General features: G+C 47.4%; 1 protein-coding gene across 3 annotated transcripts in view; it reads left to right on the forward strand.

Annotated features, from left to right (window-relative positions):
• Nucleotides 1-11,967, forward strand: part of KLHL18 (kelch like family member 18) — a 55,334-nt gene extending 43,367 nt beyond the window's left edge. For 2 of the 3 annotated variants that reach the window (XM_047094466.1, XM_047094468.1), the window contains 5 exons: nt 908-1,044; nt 2,402-2,639; nt 5,774-5,878; nt 7,882-7,993; nt 8,735-11,967. In XM_047094466.1, coding sequence (XP_046950422.1) covers nt 908-1,044; nt 2,402-2,639; nt 5,774-5,878; nt 7,882-7,993; nt 8,735-9,121 — 979 coding nt within the window. In that variant the 3' untranslated portion in view covers nt 9,122-11,967. The remainder of the gene's footprint in view (nt 1-907; nt 1,045-2,401; nt 2,640-5,773; nt 5,879-7,881; nt 7,994-8,734) is intronic. The other variant, XM_047094467.1, reaches the window with a different exon arrangement.
• Nucleotides 11,968-26,531: the final 14,564 nt, after the last annotated feature.

Raw genomic sequence — 26,531 nt, forward strand, 5'->3', positions numbered from 1 at the left:
TCTCCAGTAAACATTAGGGTGCTGGCCTTGGGTGGGTTTGGGCCCATCTAAGTGATGGGCAAGTGAGTGGGGGGACATGTTTACGGCACCTGAAACTTTTACCCTGGGTAAATCAATGCTGACCTGGCACAGCAGAGCTCCCCAAACAGCTCAGAAGGCGGTAGCCCTTTAGGAGGATCATTATAAAAGCAGAGCAGCAAAGAACAATGTTCACCTTCCTCCAAACTGCTTGTCATATTCCCAGCGGGTTCAAGGGAGGTCAGTGGCTGTGTGCGAGCAGTATGAAGGTGTGTTTTGGCAAGGGGTGGAAGTATGGCTACAGGTAGGTGGGACCCCGCAACCAGCCATCTCAACGGTGCTGTTAAATTTGAACTTCATTCTGTAGGCAATGGGTAGCTATCGGAGGTTCTTAGAGACAGCTTGGGCTATAGTGTGGAGGGTGGAATGGAGAGGCAGGACTGGAGGCAGAGAAATCCACCAGGAGCAGTCGGCTTCTGCTGCCACAGTCTAGGTGAGCAATAGCGAATTGCAGGGTGCGAGCCATAGGTATAGGAAGGGCTGGGTCTCCGTTGTGACAGGATGCAGGCTGCTTGTTGAACCTCCCCAATGCCAACTGCTGTGGCCGTCACCCTGTTCTTCTGCCAGGTGTGTGCTTGTTAGAAGATACTCATTTTGATTACACCTGCTGACATGGGCTCTGCTCACCCTGCCTCTCCAATTTTGAGCATGTTTCAATAGCTGTGTATGGTTTCCCCTGGACTCACCTGGGTTCAAGACCAAACCTTCCAGAAGGCTTCTCCTCCCATATTTCCCCTGCAGTTCGGGTGGGGAAGCCATGATTGGAAATACACATGTAGACCACGTGGGGAGAGTACCTCCTGTCATAACATGTTGTGCCTTGTTCCAGGGACCTGGTAGACGAAGCAAAGGACTATCACCTCATGCCAGAGCGCCGGCCCCACCTGCCGGCTTTCAGAACTAGGCCTCGCTGCTGCACATCCATCACTGGCCTTATCTACGCCGTGGGGGGCCTCAACTCAGCAGGTATCTTGCAGCTCCTCTTTGCAGCGCCCTGTCTTGGACTTTGTGGACGAAAAGGCACCCAAACAACCTAGCCCGGCCCTCTGGTTCCCCTCCCTCGTGTGTCACCACCCTGGTCCCTCTTGATTTTGTACAACTGTACTGCAGTTAAAGCATGTCAGATGTTAATACCGTTGAATCAGAATATCAGAGCTAAATACAGCCCTGGGTAAAATTCAGTTAAACACCCAGTTCTGTTACCAAGCTAATCACATTGGTCATACGGATCTCTGGAGTTAGACTATGACTATGACCATGTCCCCATGAGAAGGAAAATTCTCCATATACACAGGTTCTGCCACTATCAGTAATGCTGTTTTCACTTCCTACCTGCAATGAAAAGCACACATGCTTCAGAATCCGTATGCTGTTGGCAACTCTTACACAGTCAAGTTTTCAGGAAAGCTTGTGGGCCCCTCTGCCCTCCTGCCCACCCAGGCACTGCTGCAGGGCAGGAGAGATTTGTAACGTGGCGCCTGAACCCTTGTGGTACAGTGGCGTGAGATTGTCATCTAGGTGAAGGCCAGGCCGGTTCACAGTGTCAGTCTCGGTTTGTGGAGGTGGGGCGTTGGTGGGCAATCCTGGGCAGCTTCATTTTTAATTGAAGGTTAATGAGAGGTGGGTACAAGTCTCTGCTGCTTGTTAACCATGTGACCTGGAGAAGGGAAGTCCTTAACTAGTACACGCTGAAGTGTGGACGGTATGAGGTACCCCACAACAGAATAACACAGGGAAGGTGGATTATCTTATTTGATCCACAAAACAAACAAACAAACCTGTTGTATGAAGGTAGGGTTGGAATCACTCCTGGCTACTGTAACTACTGTTTATTGAGAACTTAGTATGTTTTAGAACTATGCTAGGTGCTTTGCCTATTCTGTCATTTGATCTTGACAACAAAGCTGCCACAGAGATTATCCCCATTTCATGTGTGAGAATAGAAGGTAAGAATACAAAGCAACTTGCCCAGAGTCACATGCTAGTAAGTGAAAGTCAGCAGGGGACCCACCCCTTCCCTCCAGGCATGCTTCCTGCCCTGGGGGGATAGTGTGCCCATTTCCCATCTTTGGCTTTAAGCAGGTGGAATACCTCACTGCAGTTGTAAAACTGCCCTCTCTAGAAAGTACATGCCTCTTGTCTGATTCTGATTTTCCTTGAAGAATTAGGTTTGAGGTTAACACAGCTGGAATGTCGTAGTGGGCCCATCTGGCTCCAGTAATTCTGTGGGAAGAATTGATAGAGTCAGGTCAAACGTTCCATATAATCAATGCCCAGCAGCCGTGATCTAAACACGTGGTCTCATTTGTTTTAATTTGAGTAGCAAATTTTTATGCAGGTGATTCCCTGAATGTGGTAGAAGTATTCGACCCCATCGCCAACCGCTGGGAGAAGTGCCATCCCATGACAACAGCCCGCAGCCGTGTCGGTGTGGCTGTGGTGAACGGGCTTCTGTATGCCATCGGAGGGTATGACGGCCAGCTACGGCTGAGCACTGTGGAGGTCTACAACCCAGAGACGGACACATGGACCAGAGTGGGGAGCATGAATAGCAAGAGAAGGTATCCTGGAAGCCACTTGTGCAGCCCGAGCACACACACTGAACATCTGGGGAGCACCATGAGAGACAAGCAGAGGCACATAATAATGTAAAACACAAGCTGGCCTGGGAGTTTCCTGCGGCCAGGCCAGCCACAGCCAGCGCCTCCCGGGAGCCAGCCCCCCCCATCTGCTTTAAAATCCCTGCCTTGTCCTTTGAGGAACCTGGGGAGATGAGACACAGACATGTGGAAGTTGTATTATTATTTGTCAGATAAGGACTGAAAATGCACATTATGGAAGATTCGAGAAGGGGAAAAAAACTGGATGGGAACCTCTGGAAGATTTCAGGGAAGAGGTGGGATGAAGTCGACACTTGAAGAATGAGTAGGATTTCACTTTATTAGTGATAAAAGGAAATGAGCGATGTTGTCCCTTATACTCTCTTCCCCCCCCTCCACATCTCTGCCACACGCAGGCTTCCACTACCCCAGGGAGTATGTGAGCCGCAGCAATGCACTTTACTTCAGGGCCCCCACCCCCAGGTGTGAGCACATAGGTATTTGTGAAGTGGACCAAGTTTATGTCGCTTAACAACTTCCAGATACTTGTTTCCTCCATCGCTTGCCTGCTCAGATTTCCTGAAGAAGGGTTCGAGGGCATCCAAATAGCACCTCCATTCAGCCTTCTTAGTGCTGAAGAGGCAGGCAGCCTCTTCCCTTACACCAGGCGTGTGTGGAGCATGTGCACGGTTGGGCGGTGGGAGCTCTAGAGTGGGAGGGGATAACTGGACAAGTTCTTCTGCCCTCCGTGGGGCCACCCGGATCAGCAGTTTCAAGTGGCATTCAGGTTTCTCTTCCGGGGCTGACAGAGGAGAGGAAGTTGTCCCTACCCGTATAACCAGAACAGTTCTGCATTTCTCTTTCATAAACTGAGCTTCCTTGACAGAAGCCCAACTCTAGAGGGAAAGTTAAATGAATTATTTTTGAAAGGGATAGTTTGAAAACCACTGGGGCAGATGCTCTGCTTTGGGTTTTCTGTTTGTAAGATCAAGTGACTGCATATGTGGTGAGGAGGAAGAATTGGGGTGGGAGACCTTTACCATGTGGAAGTGTCGGGCCGGGAGTCACATGTGCCCCGTCGTGCAGTTAGTACGTGGCCTCGAGCCGGAAGGAATCTGCTTCTGTACTGATAAGACCAGATGCACAAAGGGTCAAATTAGGCTCGTTTGGGAAAAATAAAGTTTGTATACACGATCTGCTCCTCTCGAGACCCTGAGCTAACAGGCTTGTGGTTCCTTTCTCTCCCTCTCCCTGCCTCAGTGCTTCCCTTTTCAGCTCCTTGGGTGCTTTGTGGCCTTCTGTGGCCTCGAATGACTCATCGCTCCATTTCCCCAACGCCTGACTGCCTTTTTTGCTTTCACTGCAACTACTTGTTCTTCCTTGTGTGTCTGCTCTGGGCAACTGCCTTGCCTTGACGTCCCCGGGTTTAGAGTGTTGTCCAGCAGGAGAGTCCCCTGGGCATCCCCTTCCCTCACTGTGGCTAATGCCCTGTTATTAGTAGCGTGGATCCAGCTCCATTTCCTCCCTTTTAAATTACAGGCTGCCTAAAAATGTTCTGAGTCCCTTGCCTGCTGACACCCCACATGGCAGTCTGTCTTGCCAGTTGGTGACAAACTCCTCCCTGCTGTCAGCCCTTCCCCTTCAGGCTTTCTCTTGTGGACCATTCTAGTCCATGCTGGTCAGCGTGCCCCCCACCCCCCTCCCCCTTCACGCTGGTCTCTACCATTTAGTTGACAGTTAACCTGATGCAGTTTTGTGGCACCTCTTCTCTCATATTGCTGTTGAGCTCATTCCTGTGTTGTTACGTATGTCTGCTTCTAGCAGGATAGTGATGTGTCTAGTGAATTTGTGGTCTTCCCACGGTCCTTGCCTGAGGCAAGAGTCCTTTTCCTCTTCTAGGCTCGTTCGGGGTGGGGGGGGTTCTGTTACCAAGTCCCTCAAAGGGACATTGCATGGAATCAGCTTGATTTTACATTGGAAAGGTGGCAGTTAGCCCGGTATATTTTATTTTCCTGTTTGTCAGCCACCCAGATTCATTTTTAATCTTCTCCAACATCAGATTTGAAAACCGTGAATCGGGCAACTTGGCACTCATGTTTCTCATGAGGCTTTATGTAGAACGGAAGATTATGTGATTATGCCAGACCACTGGGTCTTTAATCTGAGGAGAGTGGGGCATGGTAGACAGCAGGGGAGTGGGCTTGTCGCATTTAGATAGGAAGCATGCCTCTCCCTGGGCAGTCTGGAAAAGCACCCGACCTCCCCAGCCACAGCTGCTCATCTGTACAGTGAAGATGGTGGTGCCTCCTTGCAGGGTGTGGTGAGGGTGGGAGATAGCAAGCCTAGAGTACCTGCCCTATGTCGTAAGTGCACAACAGGAGACTAGCGTCACCCACTGAGACAAAGTAGGGGCCAGCGGGGCCACATCTGTCATGAAAAGACATCTGTCGAACTTCACAGCGAATTAAATAAAATCAGGCTAACACAACAAACATGTTGAAGGCCTATCACGTACAAAGCACCATGCTAAGCACTGTCAGAGTCACACAGAGGAAGACCCCTGTCTTCCAGGAGGTCCCCACTTGTTGAGAGGTGACAGGTGCCAGAATGTAGTGGCCTGTGGGTGGGAGCTTTGGCTTGCTCAGCACTGTGAATCTAGTGCCTGGGATGCGAACCTCCTGAGTACCTCATGGGATCTGAGGAGTGAACGAGTGACCACAACCAAGCTGTGATAAAGAAGCTGTCCCTGGCAGCGAGGGGCGGGAGGGACGGACTCTTGCTGAAGGATCCAAGATGGCTTTTTGAGCAGGAGAAAGAGGAATTTGACCTGGGCCTCAAAGGTGATGAGACCCTGAGCACAGCAAGGTGGAAGGTGAGCATTTCAGACAGATCGAGGACTGAGAACGGGCCCCAGAGCGAACCCTGGCAAGGGGTACCACACGGCAGCTTCTTTCTTTCCCCCTCAATTTTACACCTTTACTTAGTCACACGTGTGGGATTTAGGTCTGCTCTAGAAAGAGGCATCCCCCAGGGAGCATGAAAGGCTGGCCCTGGAAGTCGGAGGCCCATCTGGATGACAGCTCTGTCTTTTTCAGTGCCATGGGGACGGTCGTGCTGGACGGGCAGATCTACGTCTGTGGGGGCTACGATGGCAACTCTTCTCTCAACTCTGTGGAGACCTACTCACCCGAGACAGACAAGTAAGGACTCCAGCTCCCAGGACAACTGAAACTTGTTAAACAGTATAAAGAATTAGACCTGCAGGATAGAGAATATCCTAGTCGCCTTTTCAGCCCGTATAGTACCTTGCATATAATAAGTATTTAATAACTTTTGGTTAAATGAATGAAGGACTGAATAAATTTTATTTTACTTTATTTTTTTTAAGTAAGCTTGCACCCAACATGGGGCTTGAACTCATGACCCTGAGGTCAAGGGTTGGAAGCTGTACCAACTGAGCCGGCCAGGCTTATTTTATTTAGTTTTTTAATTTTTTTGATTTGAGAGAGAGGCAGAGGGAGAGAGAGAGAGAATCCCAAGCAGGCTCCACTCAGCATGAAAGCCCGACATGGGGCTCGATCCCACGACCCTGGGATCATGACCTGAGCCAAAGTCGTGAGTCAGATGCTCAACCAACTGATCCATCCAGGCACCCATGGATTGAATAAATTTTTAAAACAGATAAGTCTGTGTAGATAGCTGGAAATGTTTATTTAATCATCTATACCTCTTTGTTAAATCAGCCCATTTTTTAAAATCTTTATTTATTTTTGAGAGAGAGAGTGCGAGCAGGGGAGGAACAGAGAGAGAGGGAGACACGGAATCCGAAGCAGGCTCCAGGCTCCAAGCCATCAGCACAGAGCCCGACGTGAGGCTCGAACCATGAGATCATGACCTGAGCCGAAGTCGGCCACTCAACCGACTGAGCCACCCAGGCGCCCCTAAATCAGCCCATTTAATGGAAGTGCAGGTGAAAGGGGATAAGAAATAAATGCACAACACTTTCCAAAGCAGGATAGGTATGACTCGGGTAGGATGTGATTTAGAGAAAAAAAAAAAAAGTTATATGGTCAAATAAGCTTAGAAGACATTGATGTATGTACCACTAGAGTTCCTATCTTTCCATAAAACATATTAACATTTTAAAGACTGAAAAATTCTGCAGTGAAGAAGTCTGTTCAATCTCATCTTACACAACGCCTGTCACCATCTTCCTTTATGGAATACTTTTTGGAAAACAACTGGCAAGGTTAGCCCAAATTTTTCATTTCAGTATTTGAATCTTCTCAAAAGCCAGTTAGTTGATTCATCAGAATGCTTTTCAGCCAATGTTCCATTCACTTAACCAACTTACTATGTATCAGGCGGCAGGCTGGGTGTCTGAGATCCTAGCAGCTGGTCTGCAGGGGCCACAGGTGCATCGTGATTCTCCTACCCTGGGGGCGTCTGTTTGGAGCTCTTGGGTGCAGGGTTGGGAGCACCTTCATCTTTACTGTGGCTGGCAGGGAGAGGCAGGGTGTCAGGGTTGACTTCTGAGAGGAGACCCATTATGGATAGTGGGAGATGCGCATTGTAGGCAGGGAACAAAAATAGAGGCCCAGAGGACAGCGAGTGCTCAGTGTGACCGAGCAGCCAGCATGCATGGCATATGGCAGGAAATGAAAGTGAAGTAGATGGGGACCAAGAGATAAAGAACCGCATAGGGAACTGGGACTCTGCCATGGAGAAAACAGTAAGGAGCCACTACCGGGGTGGGCTGCATAGGGTTGGGATGGGGAGGGTTTGAAAGCCAGGCCACCTGTAAGGAGGCTGTGGCAGGCCACCAGGTGAGAGGCCCGAGCTAGGGCAGAGGTAGCAGGGATGGGAACGAGCAGTGACTACCAAGGCAAACCAGCTGGGACTTGGTGACCACAGGAATGTTGATGATGAGGGAGAAAAGACCATGAAAACACTGAATCTGAGTATGGCGGTTCAATGGCTGGTGGTCCCATTAACGAGACTGGGCAGTGCAAGGGAGGTGCAGATCTGTAAGGGAGAGGGGCCTTGTTTGGGACGTGCTGATTTTGAGTGCCTGCAGAGGTGGGGAGATTGTGCGGGGTGAGAAGGAACACTCCACGCTTCACCCCAGCCCTTCTGAGCTGTCCTGGGAGGACAACAACGCCGAATCTCATGCCCCCCCCCCCCCTCCGGCTCTTCCCTGAAGGTGGACCTTGGTGACCCCGATGAGCTCAAGTCGCAGTGCTGCTGGGGTGACGGTGTTTGAGGGCAGGATATATGTGTCGGGTGGCCACGACGGTCTGCAGATCTTCAACAGTGTGAGTCTGGGCTCCCCCTGGGCAAAGGGTACCCACTCCTTCCATCTTTGAGAATGATTTTGAAAGGCAATTCTTTGGAAGAAACTCCAGCCTTGCCGTAGCTGGGTAAAGCGTCATCTAGTGAGGTTTCAGGCCATCTGCCACGTGCTCTGAAATTCTTCTGAGAATGGGAGCCAGTGCACACAAAGGAGGGGTAGCGTATAGCCATGCCAGCCCCACCCCCACCCTGTCCAGTTCACAAATGCTTCATGAGACCTGGCAAAATCCCTGCCCAGAGTAGGCGCAATTATACACAGTGTGAAGTTTCAAACAGTTGTATTCTGGATGATTTGTTTATTCTTTAAAATAAACATTTATTCTTTAAAAAGCGAACAAACAAAAAAACTCTCAACCGCCATCTAGTGGTAGATCCATGGAGTTGCTCAGTCCTGTGGTGGAATGCACTCTGGACAGGTTTCGGGAGACCCTGCTCTCATCCCATCTCTGTCACTACATAGCAGTGTATCCTTGGGCAACCCCTTTGTTCCCTGAGATGTAAGACAGAGGGGGTCAGATTAAGTGATCTCTCTCCTGTCCCATAAGCCCCAGAGCAGGTGCACAGCCAAGGAAGCAGGGCATGGGAGCCAGGGCACACACTGGCCTCTGACTGGAGTCTGACACCATGCAGGTCACCGTGCCCTGTGAGGTCGCCCTGCGGACTGAGCTTCGGCTCTGACCCCCGTGCCTCTGTCCCCAATGCAGGTGGAACACTACAACCACCACACAGCCACCTGGCATCCAGCGGCCAGCATGCTCAACAAGCGTTGCCGGCACGGAGCCGCGTCCCTGGGAAGCAAGATGTTCGTCTGTGGGGGCTACGACGGCTCGGGCTTCCTCAGTATCGCTGAGGTGTACAGCTCCGTGGCAGACCAGTGGTGCCTGATCGTCCCCATGCACACGCGCCGGAGTCGGGTCTCCCTGGTGGCCAGCTGTGGGCGTCTCTACGCTGTCGGGGGCTATGATGGACAGTCAAACCTGAGCTCGGTGGAGATGTATGACCCGGAGACGGACCGCTGGACATTTATGGCCCCCATGGCGTGTCACGAGGGAGGGGTTGGCGTGGGCTGCATCCCCCTCCTCACCATCTAAGGCAGAGGCAGGGGATGTGGTGGGGTAGGGATCTGGTACAGGTACAGGCACTCCCTTCCAGGGACAGGCCCCCTTGGGAGAGGTGGTAGACCAGGGGACGGGGTAAATGTGAGCTTGCTGGAGGTACAGCCTTTCCAAGTGCTCACAGCCTCCCTCACTGTGCTGCCCTTGTGACCTTCAAGCCTAGGTCACCAAGATGCACAGCGTGGGACCAAGCCCCTCCGGGTTCCACAGCTGGTGGCATGGGACTGCTTTGCTGGTCCACGCGTACACAGGCTCCATCCAGGTCGGCCTCCCACCTGCCACTTGGCGGAAAGCCTGCCATCTGACGCTCTTCCTCGCCTGCTGTTCTGGCCACGCGGCGGCCAGCTTGCAATGGGGTAGCTGCAGTGGCCAAGACTGCTGGAAGCTGGGGTGTGGCTAGGGGAGGAAGGACACGCCCCAGGGGCTCTCGTTGCCTGTGGCGGTGCAGCCACAGCAACATGCCCGTTGCACACAAGCACCTCCCTCTTCCATCTTAGGGCACAGAGGACTGTGTCTTCATTGCTGGGTGACCAGGGAGAGCAGAAGCTTTTCCTGAATTTTGGAATTTTAACGAGGTCTTTTTCATCTTGTTCAGGAGAAATAGAAGGAGAAAAAAGATACTTGAAAGAAACCGAAAGATATTTAAACAACGAAACAGTTGAAAGAAACTGGAAAGAAAAATACCTTTTTTTAAGTGAACATTTTTTGCGAGTAGAAGGCATTAGAAGACACTAAAGGCAAATGTGAGTTTAAATGGAAAACTGCCCACCACGAAAAAGGGCGGGCGGCATCCACTCCCACATTCGGGTCCCAGGGTCCTGAGGCCTCGCACAGCACTTGGGGTTGCCTCTGAGCCCTCGCGTGTCTGGGGTCAGTACGCTCTCCACTGGTCCTCTAGCAAGGTGCTCATGGGGTTTGTACTCACACTCACCATCAGAGGACTTTTTTAATCGTAGGCTTAGTGAATTGGCTCAATTACGGCCACTCTTCTAGGGGAGAGTTTCCAGCTGGTCGCCAGAGGCTCCAGGGTGCCCCTGTGGTCACCTCCCACTGCCACCATGGCGCTCACTCAGACTCTCCACCCCTACTTTCATTCCTCATATGACCAGCAAGGAGACAGCAGGTCTGGCCAGATTCTCGCCCGTCTATCATTCTCGGATAGTTTTCCTCATTGCGATACTTCTGGGGCACATTGACCATTTGTACCTCTAGAACCTAACCAGGGACTTGGTCCTTCCACCAGCCATGGCTGGCTTGGTCCAGTAGCCTCGTCTACCCTCCAGTCCACTGCTTCTCCATCCACTCGCCAATTCCAGGGGTCTGGCCTCCCTCCAGCCCTTGGCAGACCGACCAGCAAGGTGGACCTTTACACTCAAGCAAAGCTGACTTTATGGCAAAGAACTAAAGGCCGAAAGAATCTCTTGCTGCTGCAAAGAACAGATTTTATATTTCTTCTTCTGATCTTAGCAAATGACCTCTTGAAGAGACTCCATGCTCCTTCCTCCTCCTCCCTGAACAGGACCTTGACGTCACACAGCAGGGCCTGAGCAGGAGGACACTTCTGTTACCAGTGCACTGGGCAGTGGGGCTGGGCTTCAGCTGCTGCTGCCAAAACCTGGTTTTCTAAACTGCTTCCAGCACAGACTAAACGAGGACACAGTTCCTTTAATGCAAGACTGGGTCTTAGGATCCCATTCTCTGCCTGGCTGGTCTCCTGTCCCTTGCTGCCTACTAGGGTGGCCTGGAAGCCTGTTCAGAAAGGCACAGTGTGGATCCTGAGATGTCTTTTCCACCCCCACACCACAAGGTTTACGAGTGTGTGCAATCGCCACGTATCCAGAAGGATGTACCTTTGTTACCTGCCACTTAGGAGCCGGGCCTCTGCTACAAGCACTTGAAAATGATGTTTTTATTTCAAAAGACCCAACAGTCTGATGTAGTTTCACCTGGGCTCGTGGTGGAGCCTCAGCATTTCTCTCTCACTCCCTCTGGGTTTGCCTACAGAAGTAGACTCGGAAGGCGGTTGGGTCTGCGTTTCCTGTTAGAGAGGCGTGTGTCAGTGCTCCTCTTATTATCAGAAGCCCTTTTGTGAACTAGAAGCAGTCCTGGCCATCCCGGATTGTGGAGGGGTTAAGGATCAGTCAGTGGGCTAATGAGGGGGCCTCCCGGGCCCTCAGGATGCTGGCACGGATGTTGCCATTGAGGCTGATAGATGATTTCCCCACCATCTGCTGCTCTTGTAGTGGCCTTCCTGAGTCCACTCCCACCTCCTGGTGTGGAAGTTAACACTGCTGCACCCGGGGCCAGTGCTTTGATCTGGGTGGGCTGTGAGCACGAGTGAGCCAACACCAACATTTTCACACTCTTCCAGCCGTCGCTTCCTCAGTCTGAGGGGGGTGTTTGCAAATGACTGGGCTGGCTCTTTGGTGTTGGAGCCTTTCCAGTAGCCCTGTGAAAAGAAGAGTCCTCACCCAAGGATGTTGTGAAAAGCATGTAACTAGGAGGTAGGAGAGATGTCATGCTCAGTGAACCTTGGGGTCCAGCCCAGCTGTGAGCATGGGATTGCGGCACTCAACGTCCTTGGGCATTTCCCCTCCTCGGATAACACACAGAGCCTTCTGGGTTTCACCTGAGATCAAAGCCAGGATGGGAGCTGAAGACCAGCCTTTTGGTCACAGAGATGGAAGTAGGTAGAAATTCTTCCTGCCCCCCCACCCCCCGGCAGTTTAACCTTTCCCAGAAAATCTTATTTCCTTTTATTTATAGAACGCATGTCTTTTGTGTTAAGAAACCAAAGAAAAATAAAAAGTACACTCCTAATATCTTCTTGTCCTTTCTTGTTTTATTTTTTAAATATTAGAAGTAAATCATGTTTTTATTGAAGTTCAGTGAAAAGATATATTGGACAAAGTAAAAACATTCCTGTGAAAATAAGGGAAGAGCCAGATGTATAGCAAAATCTTTGGAGAGACACATGTATGTTTTATTTTATAAGAATGAGTTCGGGTGAAAAATACACGAAAGGCTTCGCTAGCATGTTGCGTATTTGCTGCTGTGCAGATCAGCACTCTTCTTGGATTTCCCCTTTTCGCTCAGTGCCGTAAAACTCAAGAGTTCCCTGGCAGAGTGCGGCTAGTCTGTCTACTGCCGAGAACCCAGACGGCTCCTTAAAACTCTGGGCCAGAGGTGCTTAACTTTGGCGTACATAAAAGTCCCTAACAAATCCTTAAACCACACACTGATTCACAGATCCCTCCTGTGGGACCAACGGCTGGGGTGCAGCTCGGGTACACGGGCACAGGCAGATTTCCATGGTGGTTTGTCCACTCCTCAAAGTGAGAGAACTGGACTCCTGTGTTTAATTTCCACTTCTCCAAATACAGCCACATTCCAGAGCTGCCTTCCTGAGATTACACCCTGGTCACTGTGGTTGTGGATGTCAGGAAACTCTTCATTCACACTTTCCCAAAAGCCAGCTACAGTCAGTCCTATCTAGTGGGTAAGGATTATGCTTGAACGGCAACTTTTATTTTTCAAGACTTTAGAAGGGTAGGTCTCTCCCACGTACATCCCACCAGCACGTTTCACACATAAACACTATTGATTCTCACCAGGTCCCCTCAGGAATCCCCACAGGGTAGGTTGCGTGGCTCATTTTAGCATAAAGAAAGAGCTTCAGAAGGGCCGAGTAACTGACCTGATTCATCAGCTGACTTGTAGTGTTGTCAAGAATTGAGACCGGATTTCCACTCAGTCCAGCTTGCCGGAAGGGAACAGCGTCTGACCTTTGCAAGCAGCTAGTCCATCCGGCCTCGTGCTGTGTGTGGTGGGTGGCTGCCTAGTACCGTGACGGACCTTGGAGAAGACTGGGCAGTGAGGGAAAGGGAAGAACTCATCGGATTATAGAGGCAAGCACCCTTGTGCTGAAGCAGAGGAAGCCAGACTATCTGTGGGCTCTGTGCTAGGGGAGAAAAGTCTCTAAAATAAGAGCTGCCCTTTCCATGTAACCTACACCCTCTTGCTCAGAACCAAAGGGCCCATGGGTGAAGAGTGGACTGTGACCTTTATTCAGCTAGATTCATCTGCTTGACTTCCCATGTCCTTTCGTTGTTCTGTGGACTCCTCTCCCCTCACAGCCAACAGCAGAGCCTGCCCCTCTTCACCCCAAAGCAAGCAGTACTGTTTTCTGCTGCTGCTCCCGATCACGTAACATGACACAACCAAAAACTGACAACGGGGGGTCATGCGGTTCTCATAGTGATTACCCCAGACTCACTGTTCCCAATTTCATCTTTAGTGATACATAGATATTTTTCTCTGTAATGGAGCTCAGTTCCCTATTCTGTTTTTCTACTAGCTTTGCAGTTCAGGATAAAAGCCCAAACTCCATAGCATGGCACAGAAGGCCACCGTGATCTGGCACTTTTTCTCACCAGGTTCCCTGAAATCGTCCTTCAGGGTGTCAGTTTAGATGTCACCCCTGCAGGAAAGCATCTCTCGTCAGCCTGGTGCCCCTTCTCTGTGCTTGTCCCCGCTGTATCCCACCAGGGCAATGGCCTGTTTGCTTGCCTTACCTGGTAGATGGGGTCTTTTGTTGTGTACCCAGCACCAGGCACATAGAGGAGGCACAACAACTGTGTTTCTTGAACTTGAGGACACTCGGGTATATCAGATTCAAAGGTTGCCTAATCATGCTTCTCTCTCTATTCTTCCTCAATCTCCCATCACTAAGTTTTTCATAGTTTTATTGAGGCATAATCTGCATACCTTAACACTGACCCATTTTAAGTGCTCAACGATTTTTATATGGAATTATCCCATTTTAGAATATTTTCATCATTTTGAAAAGTTCCCTCATGCCCACGTGCAGTTAGTCCCCCCTTCACTCTCATCCTCAGGTAACCACTATTTTGCTTTCTATATCTTATAGATTTGCCTATTCTGGACATTTTATTTAAATGGAATCCTATCATATGTGATCTTTTGTGTCTGGCTTTTTTAAAATGTTTTAGGGGTTCATCTATGCTGTAGCATGTATCAGCAGCTTGTTTCTTTTATTGTTCCTGAATAGTATTCCACCGCATGGATACACCCTATTTTTTTTTTCACTAATTGATGAATATTTAGATTGTTTCCTGTTTGTGGCTGTTACGAATACTACTAGAATGACGTACAAGTCTTCGTGGACACACATCTTCATTCCTGTTGAGTAGATTCCTAGAAGATTGCTGTCACATGGTAAGTGAATGTTCAACTGTTTAAGAAACTGATGAGCATTTCCAAAGTAGTTGTGCATTCTACATTCCTGACAGCAGTGTATGAGGGTTCGGGTTTCTCCACAGCCTTGCCAATTTTGTAATTGTCTCTCTTTGATTATAACTGTTCTTTTTTTGTTGTTGCTGTTTTCTAATTTTTTAAATGTTTATTTATTTTTGAGAGAGAAGGCACACACGTGAGCAGGGGACAGGCAGAGAAAGCTGGAGACACAATCCAAAGCAGGCTCCAGGCTCTGAGCTGTCAGCACAAGGCCCACTGCAAGGCTCGAGTTCATGAACTGTGAGATCATGACCTGAGCCGAAGTCGGATGCTTAACCGACTGAGCCACCCAGGCGCCCCTGATTTTAACTGTTCCAGTGGATGTGAAGTGGCATCTCTGTGTAATTTTAATTTGCATTTTTCTGACCACTAAAGATTTTGAGCATATTTTCAGGAGCTTGTTAGCCATATCTTTGGTGAAATATCTATTCAAATCTGGCCCTTCTAAAAAGATTTTTTTATTTTTATTTTTTAGAGAGAGCGTAAGCAGAGGAGAGAGAGAGAATCTCAAGCAGGCTCCATGCTAAGCTATGGTAAGCTAAGCATGCAAACTGAAGCTAAGCATGCTAACTGATGACCCTGGGATCATGACCCATGCCAAAATCAAGAGTCAGACATTTAACCGACTGAGCCACCCCAGTGCCCCCAAATCTGGGTAAATTGGGTCATGTGTCCTGTGAATGAGTTGTAAGAATTCTTTACATATTCTGGATACCAATCTTTCACCAGATATAGGATTTGTAAGTATTTACTCCCAGTATATGGTATGTCTTTTCATTTTGTCAGTGGTATCTTTTGAATTGTACAAGTTTTTAATTTTGATGAAGTTTGGTTTGCCAATTATTTCTTTTATGGATTATGCTTTTGGAGTCATATCCTAGGAACTTTTTGCATAATAAGCAAAGATCATGAGGAAATTCTTCTAGAAGTCTTATAATTTTAGCTCTCGTGTAGGTATATGATCCATTTTGAATTAACTTTTAAAAATTCATTTTTTGTGTGTGCATAGATATCCATTTGTCTCAGTACATTTGTTGTAAAGATTATTCCTCCACTGAATTGCTTTGGCATCTTTGTTGAAATCAGTTAACCGTAAATATAAGGGTTTATTTCTAGCTTTTCAACTCTGTGCCATTGGTCTTATGTGCTTGTCCACAAGCCAATACCACATTGATTGTATGGTATTGATTTCTCCAGCTTTAAAGTAAGTCCTAAAATTGGATAATGTAAGTCCTTAACCTTGTTCCTTTCACAATTCTCTTGACTATTTTAGGTACTTTGCATTCTCATGCCTTTTATGATCAGTTCATCAACTTCTCCAGAAGAGCCTTCTGGGGTTTTAATAGATACTGTGTTGAATTTATAGATCAATTTGGGGAGAATAGCCATCCTGACAATATAAAGTCTTCCAACCCATGAACACAGAATGTTTGTCATTTGTTTAGATATTTGATTTCTCTCAGTAATATTTTGTCATTTTCAGTGTACAATCTTGTGCTTCTTCTGTTAAAATGTGCCTAAGTATTTTTATTTTTTATGCTATTATTGATGGAATTGCTTTCTTAATTTTATTTTCAGATTTTTTTTGGTGCTAGTTATTTAGAAAAAAAAATTTAATGGTTATTTGTTTATTTTGAGAGAGAGTGCATGTGAGCAGGGAAAGGGCAGAGCAAGGAGAGAGAGAATCCCAAGCAGGCTCTGTGCTGTCAGTGCAGAGCCTGACGTGGGGCTCGCAAACCCATGAGACCATGACCTGAGCCAAAACCAAGAGTGAGACACTTAACTGACTGAGCCACCCAGGTGCCCCTAGAAATGTTTTTTTAAGCTTGATCTTGTATCCTGTGACCTTGCTAAACTCATTTACTAGTTTTTATCTTTATTCGTTTCTTTCTTTATTTATTTTTGAGAAAGAGAGAGAGACAGAGCATGAGCAGGGGAGAGGCAGAGACAGAGGGGAAACAGAGAATCTGAAGCAGGCTCCAGGCTCTGAGCTGTCAGCACAGATCCCAATGTGGGGCTCAAACTCACGAACCGTGAGATCATGACCTGAGCTGAAGTCAGATGCTTAATCGACTGAGCCACCCAGGTGCCCCTTAGTTTTTATCTTTAAAAAAAGACATGTATATTCTTTGGGATTTTCATCTGTGATATATATAAGATATATACAAGATATATATATTAGATATATATCATCTGTGAATAAAGACAGTTTTACTTTTTCCTTTCCAATCTGGATGCCTTTAATTTTTTCCTCCCTTATTACACTGGCTGGAACCTCCAATACAGTGTTGTGTACAAGTGGCAAAAGTAGACATCCTTGCCTTGTTCTCAGTCTTAGGGAGGAAAACGTACAGTCTTTTACCATTAAATATGTTAAGCTGTGGATTTTTCATTAGTGACCTTTTTCAAATTGAGGAAGTTTTATTCTCTTCTTAGTTTGTCGGGAGTTTTTGTCATGAATGGGTATTAGATTTCATCAGAGGTATTTCCTGCATCTATTGAGATGATCATGTGATTTTTGTCCTTTAACCTGTTATTATGGCATATAACAGTGATTTTTTAAGATGTTGATCCAGCATTGCATTCCTGGGATAAATCCCACTCAGCCATGGCTTTATAATCCTTTTTCTGTTGCTGGATGTGGCTTGCTAATATTTTGTTAAGTATTTTTCTATCTGTGTTCACTAGAGATGTTTTCTATAGTTTTCCCTTTTTGTGATGTCTTTGGCTGGTAATACTGCCCTCATGGGAGGAGTGAAGTGTTTCTTACTCCTCTGTTTCTGAAAGAGTATGTGAAGGATTGGTGTTATTTTTTAAATATTTGAGCAGTGCCTGGGTGACTCAGTCGGTTAAGCGTCTGACTTTAGCTCAGGTCACGATCTTGCCATTCCCGAGTTCAAGCCCTGCATCAGGCTCTGTGCTGACAGCTCAGAGCCTGGAGCCTGTTTCAGATTCTGTGTCTCCCTCTCTCTCTGCGCCCCCCCCCCCCGCTAGCACTCTGTCTCTGTCTCTCAAAAATAATAAACATTTTTTTTAATTTAAAATATTTGAGGGGCACCTAGGTGGGTCAGTCAGTTAAGCGTCTCACTCTTGGTTTTGGCTCAGGTCATGGTCTCATGGTTTGTGAGTTTGAGCTCCGTGTTTTCTTCACTTGCCTGGTGACCCCCTGAGGGTAGGCATCTGCTTCTCTTAGGGAGTTGGATCCTTATGGTTCAGGAAATTCTTGCCCCTTCAGCAGGGATTGAGATTACCCTCTCTCCCTTCTGTGGTGATGCTCCCATCTCTTTGTCTCAAAGATCATCTCTGTTCTCCACACTTGTACTGCCCACCTCCCCCTTTTTCTTACTTCCAAGTGTAAGAGGCCTTAGAGCTCTGTCCTGGGCTCTGACTTCATCCCATACATTCTCCCCCTAGCTGATCTTGCCCTTTCTCTTGTGTGAAGAAGGCATCTGGAGTCCATCTCTAGACGGGCACAGATTCTCATAGTCACTTGGATGTGTCCCAATATGACCATGTCCAAGTGGAGCCTCAACTCGTCATCCCCTAGTTTTCTCCACCCTAGGAGTGTATCATTTCTCATCTTCCCAGTTGCTCACTCAGGAACCTAGTGGTGGGTTTCGGATTGGGGAAGGGATGAGAGTCATTTGTCTTTTTCTTCTCCATCAGCTAAGCCATGGTCTAGTTCTGTTGACTCTACCTCCAGTCCAGTTCTGTCTGCTGCCTCCACGCGAGTCCACACCATCAGCACATCCCTTGGAACCTGGATCACTATAATGGTTTCCTAACTGGTCTCCCTGCTTCCACCCTTGTGCTTCCTGCAGTCTATAGGCAGCAGAGCAGCTAGAGTGAAATTGTAAAGCTGTGAATCAGATCTTGTCACTACCCTGCTCAGACCTCTCCAGAGGCTCCCCAGGGCCTCAGGCCCTGTTCTGTTGGGATGGTTTAGGGAGCAGTTCAGACACAGCTCTTGTAACAGATAAGATGTGTGGCCCCTAGAGATGGAGGGCATAGGACACTTAGCTCCTCCACCCCAAGCAGAGCTCTCCTTGGTTCTTTATTTTTTTATTATTATTATTTTTTAACGTTTATTTATTTTTGAGACAGAGAGAGACAGGGAGACACAGAATCTGAAACAGGCTCCAGGCTCTGAGCGGTCAGCACAGAGCCTGACGCGTGGCTCGAACTCACGGACCGCGAGATCATGACCTGAGCCGAAGTCGGCCGCTTAACCGACTGAGCCACCCAGGCGCCCCTCTCCTTGGTTCTTTATAGAGTATTTGTCCAACAGGTCTCGTTGGATCCTCCCAAAGAGACAGCAGGGATATCCCCATCTTATAGATGAGCAAACTAAAGGTGAGAGGGGGAGGAGACCTCCCCAAGGTCACTCAACAATAAGTGGTAAACAGAAAATCAACAGGTAGATAACAAATTGTGATACGTCTATACTTGGCAATAAAAGGAATGAACTATTGATACAACATGAATGAATCTCAGAATAATAGTGCTCAGTGAAAAAGAGCCAGGCATGAAAACAATGTACGCTGTATGATTCGATCTTAGTCCACTCAGGTTGCTATAACAAAATACCATAGACCGGGTACCTTATTTATTAAACAGAAATTTATTTCTCATGGTTGTGGAGGCTGGGAAGTCCACAATCAAGGGACCAGCAGATTCACTGTCTAGTGAGGTCCTGCTTCCTGGTTCACAGACAGTCAACTTTTTGTTGTGTGCGCCCTCACAAAGTGGGAGTGGAGGTGGGGGGAGGGGACCGGGAGCTCACTGCCACCTCTTTTATAAAGGCACAAATTCCATTCATGGGGACTCCACCCTCATGACCTAACTACCTGCCAAAGGCTCCACCTCCAAATACCATCACTTTAGGGATGAGGATTTCAACATACAAATTTTGAGGGGACTCAATCATCCAATCTATAGGAGCTTCCATTTATATAAAACTCTGGAAATTGGAAGCTAATCTGTAGTGACATCAAGAAAGCAGTGGTTGGGGCGCCTGGGTGGCGCAGTCAGTTAAGCGTCCGACTTCAGCCAGGTCACGATCTCGCGGTCCGTGAGTTTGAGCCCCGCGTCGGGCTCTGTGCTGACAGCTCAGAGCCTGGAGCCTGTTTCCGATTCTGTGTCTCCCTCTCTCTCTGCCCCTCCCCCGTTCATGCTCTGTCTCTCTCTGTCCCAAAAATAAATAAACGTTGAAAAAAAAAAATTTAAAAAAAATAAAAAAAGAAAGCAGTGGTTGCCTGAGAACAGCAGGGTTGGGGAAGAGGCAGGGATTATAAAGGTGTGTGAGGAAACTTTGTGGGGTGGTGGATGTGTGTACTGTTCTGATTGGTGGTGATGGTTTCACTGGTGTATACTATGTCAAGTGTATCTAAAATGCATACTTGGAATACATACGTGCAGGTTATTGTATGTCAAGTAGAGCTCAATAAAGCTCTTTTTTTTTTTTTTTTTTTAAAGCAGCAGAACACTGACTGCAGAGAACCTCACTGCAGCTTCTGAGTCCCCAAGGGCAGCTGTGTCCTCTGGGGCTCCCAGGACTGTACGGGGTCCTGGGGGCTCTCAGGACATTGTAGTCTCCATCACACGGGGACAACCCCAGCTCAGCAGCTCCCAAGGGGTGCCTGGTATGTCCTCTGTGTAGGTAGACTTTGGGGTCCTACTTTTGCCATTTGACACAAACACTTTCCTCGACATTCCAGCAGTCCTCAAGATTATCACTGTTCAATTTCTTTATGCATACACTCACCTTATACGGACTCCTTCCCCTTTCACATAAAGAAGAAGTGTGCCTCGCTCCAGGGCACCCCCCACTTTTGTCCTTTTCTGCTCGACTTCTCCTCACTCTCCTACCGCTTGTATCGGTAACCCCCCAACAAAGACCCTTGCTAACACTTATGTATTTTCTTCTCTGTTGTTCTCTATATTCCTACAAACCATCTGTGTGCATCTGTCCACATGTGCGAGGTTTTGTCTGTTTTACAGAAAATGGATTCTACCGTACATAGTTGTTGAGCCTTCTTTTCCTCGCACCTTCTGCCGAAGCTCTGATCTACCCCACGTATTTGTCCCACCGCTCATTCGGCCATTCTGCCAGCCATTCCTGGTTGCCTCTATGTTTCCACATTTTGGCCACTTGGTTTTCTTGAAAGATGTTTTATTTTTTAGGGGCGCCTGGGTAGCGCAGTCGGTTAAGCGTCCGACTTCAGCCAGGTCACGATCTCGCGGTCCGTGAGTTCGAGCCCCGCGTCAGGCTCTGGGCTGATGGCTCGGAGCCTGGAGCCTGTTTCGGATTCTGTGTCTCCCTCTCTCTCTGCCCCTCGCCCATTCATGCTCTGTCTCTCTCTGTCCCAAAAATAAATAAACGTTGAAAAAAAATTTTTTTAAAAAAAGAAAGATGTTTTATTTTTTACACCCGTGTCTCTAATTCAGCTGGAATTATTAATAGATGTTATATATTTCTTTCCTCCAAGTGGCAAACCAGTAAGGCCTGCCTCATTTTTTTTTTAATTCTTTTTTTTAACGTTTATTTATTTTTGAGACAGAGAGAGACAGAACATGAACGGGGGAGGGTCAGAGAGAGGGAGACACAGAATCTGAAACAGGCTGCAAGCTCTGAGCTGTCAGCACAGAGCCTGACCCGGGGCTCGAACTCACAGACCGCGAGATCATGACCTGAGCTGAAGTCGGCCGCTTAACCGACTGAGCCACCCAGGCGCCCCAGGCCTGCCTCATTTGAAAACTACCCTTTCCCACTGAACTGCACTGCTGTCCTCATCATCCACATATGAGAGTCACCCTCTCATTGATATACGGCAACCTGGTTCCGGGTTCTTTCGTGCCCTTTACCCCCCTTCCCAGACCCAACTCACTGTTCTTTTTCAGTTTTCTTGGCTGTTCTTCAACATTTATTCTCACAAATGAAGTGTTTTTAAATGTTTATTATTATTATTTTTTTTAATTTTAACCTTTATTTTTCAGACAGAGAGAGACAGAGCATGAACGGGGGAAGGTCAGAGAGAGGGAGACACAGAATCTGAAACAGGCTCCAGGCTCTGAGCTGTCAGTACAGAGCCTGACGCGGGGCTCGAACTCACGGACTGCGAGATCACGACCTGAGCCGAAGTTGGACGCTTAACCGACTGAGCCACCCAGGCGCCCCTAAATGTTTATTTTTGACAGAGCATGAGTGAGGGAGGGGCAGAGAGAGGGAGAGACAATCTCAAGCAGGCTCCCCACTGTCAGTGCGGAGCCTGGCATCCCACGAACCGTGAGATCATGACCTGAGCCAAAATCAAGAGTTGGACGCTTAACCGACTGAGCCCCCCAGGCGCCCCTCTCACAAATGAATTTTAAGCTGACTAGGGGCCCCTGGCTGGGTCAGCCAGTGAAGCATGCAACTCTTGATCTCAGGGTTGTGAGTCTGAGCCCTACATTGGGTGTGGAGATCTTAAAATCTTTAAAAAAATAAATAAATAAAAATAAGATTATTCCCTTCAAAAACACACAAACTCTTTTAGGATCCTAATGGATTCTAATATATTAAATTTATATATTTTGAGAAAATATTTTGGTTCAGAATTCATTTTTATTTTATTTTGAGAGAGAGAGAGAGAGAGAGTGAGCGAGCAGGGGAGGGTCAAGCTGGAGAATCCCAAGCAGGGTCCATGCCCAGCATGGAGCCTGACGCAGGGCTCAATCTCACCACCATGAGATCGTGACCTGAGCCGAAACCAAGAGTCAGATGCTTAACTGACTGAGCCACCCAGGCACCCCAGGATTTATTTTTAATTAATAAGTACTGAATTTTTAATTATGGAGATAAAGCAGCAAACAAACCAATCAAATTCCCTGCCTCTTGGAGCTTAACTTAGAAGGCTTCTCTTTCCATTTTGATTGGGCTCTAATTTGGTTGAATTTAACCTGCAAAAATCTAGAGCTTCCTCTAGAAGCTCCCTAAACTGGGATTTTTCAGATCAGAAAAGATTTGACTTCATGTCCGCTAGTGTAACAGAGTGGGTAAGGGACACGGGATTTCAGATCCCAGGGAAGGCAGTACAAGAGGCCCGATTCCCAACATTACTATTGTTATTAGTTGCCAATAGTCTATAGAGAATTGCTTCATAAAGTGATTTTTATACCATCTTTAGGTTTAGTGTGAAGTGTACTCTGAGATTAATAAAATTAACTGAAGAGCTTTTCTGTCTTTTTCCTTGATTTTGAATTAAATAACTATCATATATAGATAGATGTGATTTTGTGTATATTTTACAGAAATACAGCTCTTCCTTGACTTACCATGGGGTTATGTCCTGATTAGCCCATAAACTGAAAATACTGTAAAATGATTTAATACACCGCCTAACCCACCGAGAATCTCAGCCTAGCCTGGCCTAGCTTGAACGTGCTCAGGATACTTACAGTATTAAAATCATCTAATATCATCTAATATCAAGCAAAATCATCTAATATCAAGCGTATTTTATAACAAAATCATCTAATATCAAGCGTATTTTATAACAAAGTATGAAATATTTCGTGTAATTTGGGGCACCTGGGTGGCTCAGTCAGTTAAGGACCTGACTTTGGCTCAGGTCATGATCTCTCAGTTTGTGAGTTCAAGCCCCGTGTTGGCCTCTGTGCTGACAGCTTGGAGCCTAGACCCTGCTTCTGATTTTGTGTCTCCCTCTCTGTGTCTCTCTCTCTCTTTCTCGGCCCCTTCCCACTTGCACTCTGTCTCTTCTCTCTCTCAAGAATAAACATTAAAAAAATTTTTTTTTAAAAATCCATGTAATTTATTGATTGCTGTACTGAAAGTGAAAAGCAGTGTGGTAGTATGGGTGCAGGATGGTTGTGAGCATATGAATTGTTCACCCTGTGATCACACGGCTCCTACCACCGCCCAGCATCAGGAGAGAGGATCGTACTGCGTGTTGCCAGCCCAGGAAAAAACCAAATTCAAAATTTGAAGTACAGTTTGTAGTAATGCGTGTCGCTTTGCATCACTGTCAAGGAAAATCATGAGTCAGACCATCGTTAAGTCAGGGACTGTCTGTATTAACAAAGTTTAAATAACTTTGGAATGATGTCCTTTTTTTAAAAAAATATTTACTTATTTTGAGAGAGCACCTGAGCGAGTAGGGGAGGGGCAGAAAGAGAAAGAGAATGAGAGAAAATCCCAAGCAGGCTCCATGCCCAGTGTGGAGCCTGATGCAGGGCTCAGTCTCATGACCTTGAGATCACAACCTGAGCTGATAATCAAGAGTCGGGTGCTCAGTCGACTGAGCCACCCATGTGTCCCTAGAATGATGTCCTTTAAAGCCTTGCTACTCCAAGTGTGGTCCATTGGACCCAGCAGAACCAGCAGCACCTGAAAGCTACTGGCAAAAGCAGATTCCCGGGGCTCACCCAGGCCTACTGGACTGGAAGCTGTGTTTTAGGACAAGTCCTTGGAGGACCCTTGTGTGCACTGAGCAGCCCCCCTCTACAGCCTAAGTAAATCTCAGCTGTGGGCCATATTGTCCTGAAATTCTCATCACCTTTCCAGGCTCTGTCTGAGAAAACTGACCTTTCCACTTTTTCCCCATCTGGGTCAAGGTTGATTAATTCATATTTAGCTAGGAAATCGTTCACTTCCTCCAGCTTTTCATTCTCTGTGGCAGGGTTGTAAACAGTCATAAAGTAATATTTATTATGTATGTATTTGTGTCTGTATTTATTGCAAATTCTTGAATTCCATCACTCTGGTCTCTGGGTATCTGTGGCTCTTCCCCTTTCATGTCACATGAATTCACTTTGCCCTCTCTCCTCTTTATCAGGCTTACGAAACGCAAGCATCTTCCTTGGTATAACAGTGTCTTCAAATTCATTTTAACAGCTGCACAATATTCCATCTACTGGATATATGACATAAGTTACTTAACCATTCCCCTCTTGGGCACTCAGGCAATTCCCTATTTCCCAGTAGCATAAATAAACCTGCCTAAACACCTCTACCCCCACCTTAGATAGTAGTTTAGCAATATATTCAGTTCTTATATGGCCACACACCTGGATGCCACGTCCATTCTAGGAACTTACTGTCATCTCAGCGTTGTTTACCACAATTTCAGAACAAAACACATGGAAACGGCTTCTGTGTTCAGCAGCAGAAGTGATTTAAATCATATCTGCATCGGGCAGATAAAAAATACGTTGGATCAGAAGCAACTGAATTGCTGATATGTTTACATGAGGATAAGCTGGTTATAAAATGGAGCATATACCATGAGGTCATTTTTGTTTAAAAAATAAAACTCAGGGGGCACCTGGGTGGCTCAGTCGGTTGACCGCCAAACTTCGGTTCAGGTCATGATCTCACTGCTCATGAGTTCGAGCCCCACGAAGGGCTTTGTGCTGACAGCTCAGAGCCTGGGGCCTGCTTTGGATTCTGTGTCTTCCTCTCTCTCTCTGCCCCACCCCTGCTCATGCTCTGTCTCTCAAGGATGAAAAAACGTTAAAAAAATTAAAAAAAAAAAAAAGATTCTCTCTCTCTCCCTCTGCCCCTCCTTGCCTCAAATTAAAAAATAATAAAATCAAAATAAAATTTGAAAACGTTAAAATAAAAATAAATAAATAAATAAATAAATAAATAAATAAATAAATAAATAAAACTCAGCACCTGGGTGGCTCAGTCAGTTAAGTGTCTGACTCTTGGTTTCAGCTTGGGTCATGATCTTGTGGTTTGTAGGTTCAAGCCCCATGTCGGGCAGTGCAGAACCTGCTTGGGATTCTCTCTCTCCCTCTCTGCCTCTCCCCTGCTTGTGCACATGCTCGCTCGCTCTGTCTCTCTGTCTCTCTCTCAAAAATAAACATTAAAAAAAATAAAAAATATAAAACTCACATGTGCGTGTGTATATCTGCACATGTATGGAGTAAAATTTGATTCCTGCAGCCATTTAAATGTTGCCCTAGAGGTCTGTTCACCCATTGTGTTCCCACCCCCAAATCCAGTGAATGCTTCCTTCTTAATCTTGCTTCTGTGGCCCTGAAGGCTTTCAGAAGCTGCCAGGCCAAGAAACTGAGCAGTTTGGAGCCTCTGAGTTATCTCGGGCTGTGAGAGTGTAGCAGTGTAGCAGGCCCCCGCAGGGCCTGTGGCTGGTCCTATGGGCCCCCCTCTCTTGCAGGGTATAGCATGATGGGCCAGTTTCCCCAGGCCTTGTGTGATATGCTGTTGACCATCGCAGATGGGCCTGGAGCCTCCTGGGAGAAGTTCCTCAGCCCAGTGTCCAGGGCCCAAGGGGCTGGGAGGACTGGGAGTATGCCCTTTCAGGAGCAGGGGGCCAGGCAGGGAAGTGGCATGCGGGTGTGAATGAGGTGCTCGTGCATTCTGTGGGGGCTGCAAGGGTTCGAAGTAGCCTCCAGCTAAACATCGTCTCCCCACTATGGGGAGAGGGTCTGAGGGGCTTATTTATCCTGCTCAGCCCAAACCTACCTATTTCCCAACCCCACCCAAGGCTCACCCCCTGCAGCATCCCTCTCCTCCTCTCACCCACCAGTGGGTGCTATCCAGGATTTAGGTGGCAAGGGGGTGGAGTATGGGCTGCTGTTCAGTCAACCAATTTCCTGGACACGTTTCCTCCCCAAGAGCTGTAGATGGTACCTGCAGCTTGCAAGGGAGTCCTGAGAAGACTGTATGGGAAGTGGCATTCATAATGCTAATGGCTAGTATTCTCATTCACAGAGAGGAGTCTTTGGCCTCCGTGGGACTATTCCTAAAAAGTCCATTTCCCCAAGGAGCTGTGCACCATAGCCCCTCAGATGAGAGAGTTTCTCCTGGCTATTTCTGTAGCAATGACTCGAAGAAGCAGGCTAGTGAGAAGGAACGAGCGTATGTCTGTGACCAAGCATTTACTGAGCCTTCATCATGGTGTGCCAGGCCAGACACTGCTCTTAGGGAGGGATGCCCCAGTGACCAAAGCCAGGGGGTTGCTGGTAGACAAGGAGCAAGTCGTGAGAGACAGTGAGGAGCCAGGGTTGACACTCAGGTTTCTGGATGAATGAAGTTGCCATCGGT

This window comes from Lynx rufus, unplaced genomic scaffold (assembly GCF_022079265.1).
Source record: "Lynx rufus isolate CCGP_SWC_20201006 ecotype Redwood Valley unplaced genomic scaffold, mLynRuf1.p SCAF_4, whole genome shotgun sequence".
NCBI classification, from domain to species: Eukaryota; Metazoa; Chordata; class Mammalia; order Carnivora; family Felidae; genus Lynx; species Lynx rufus.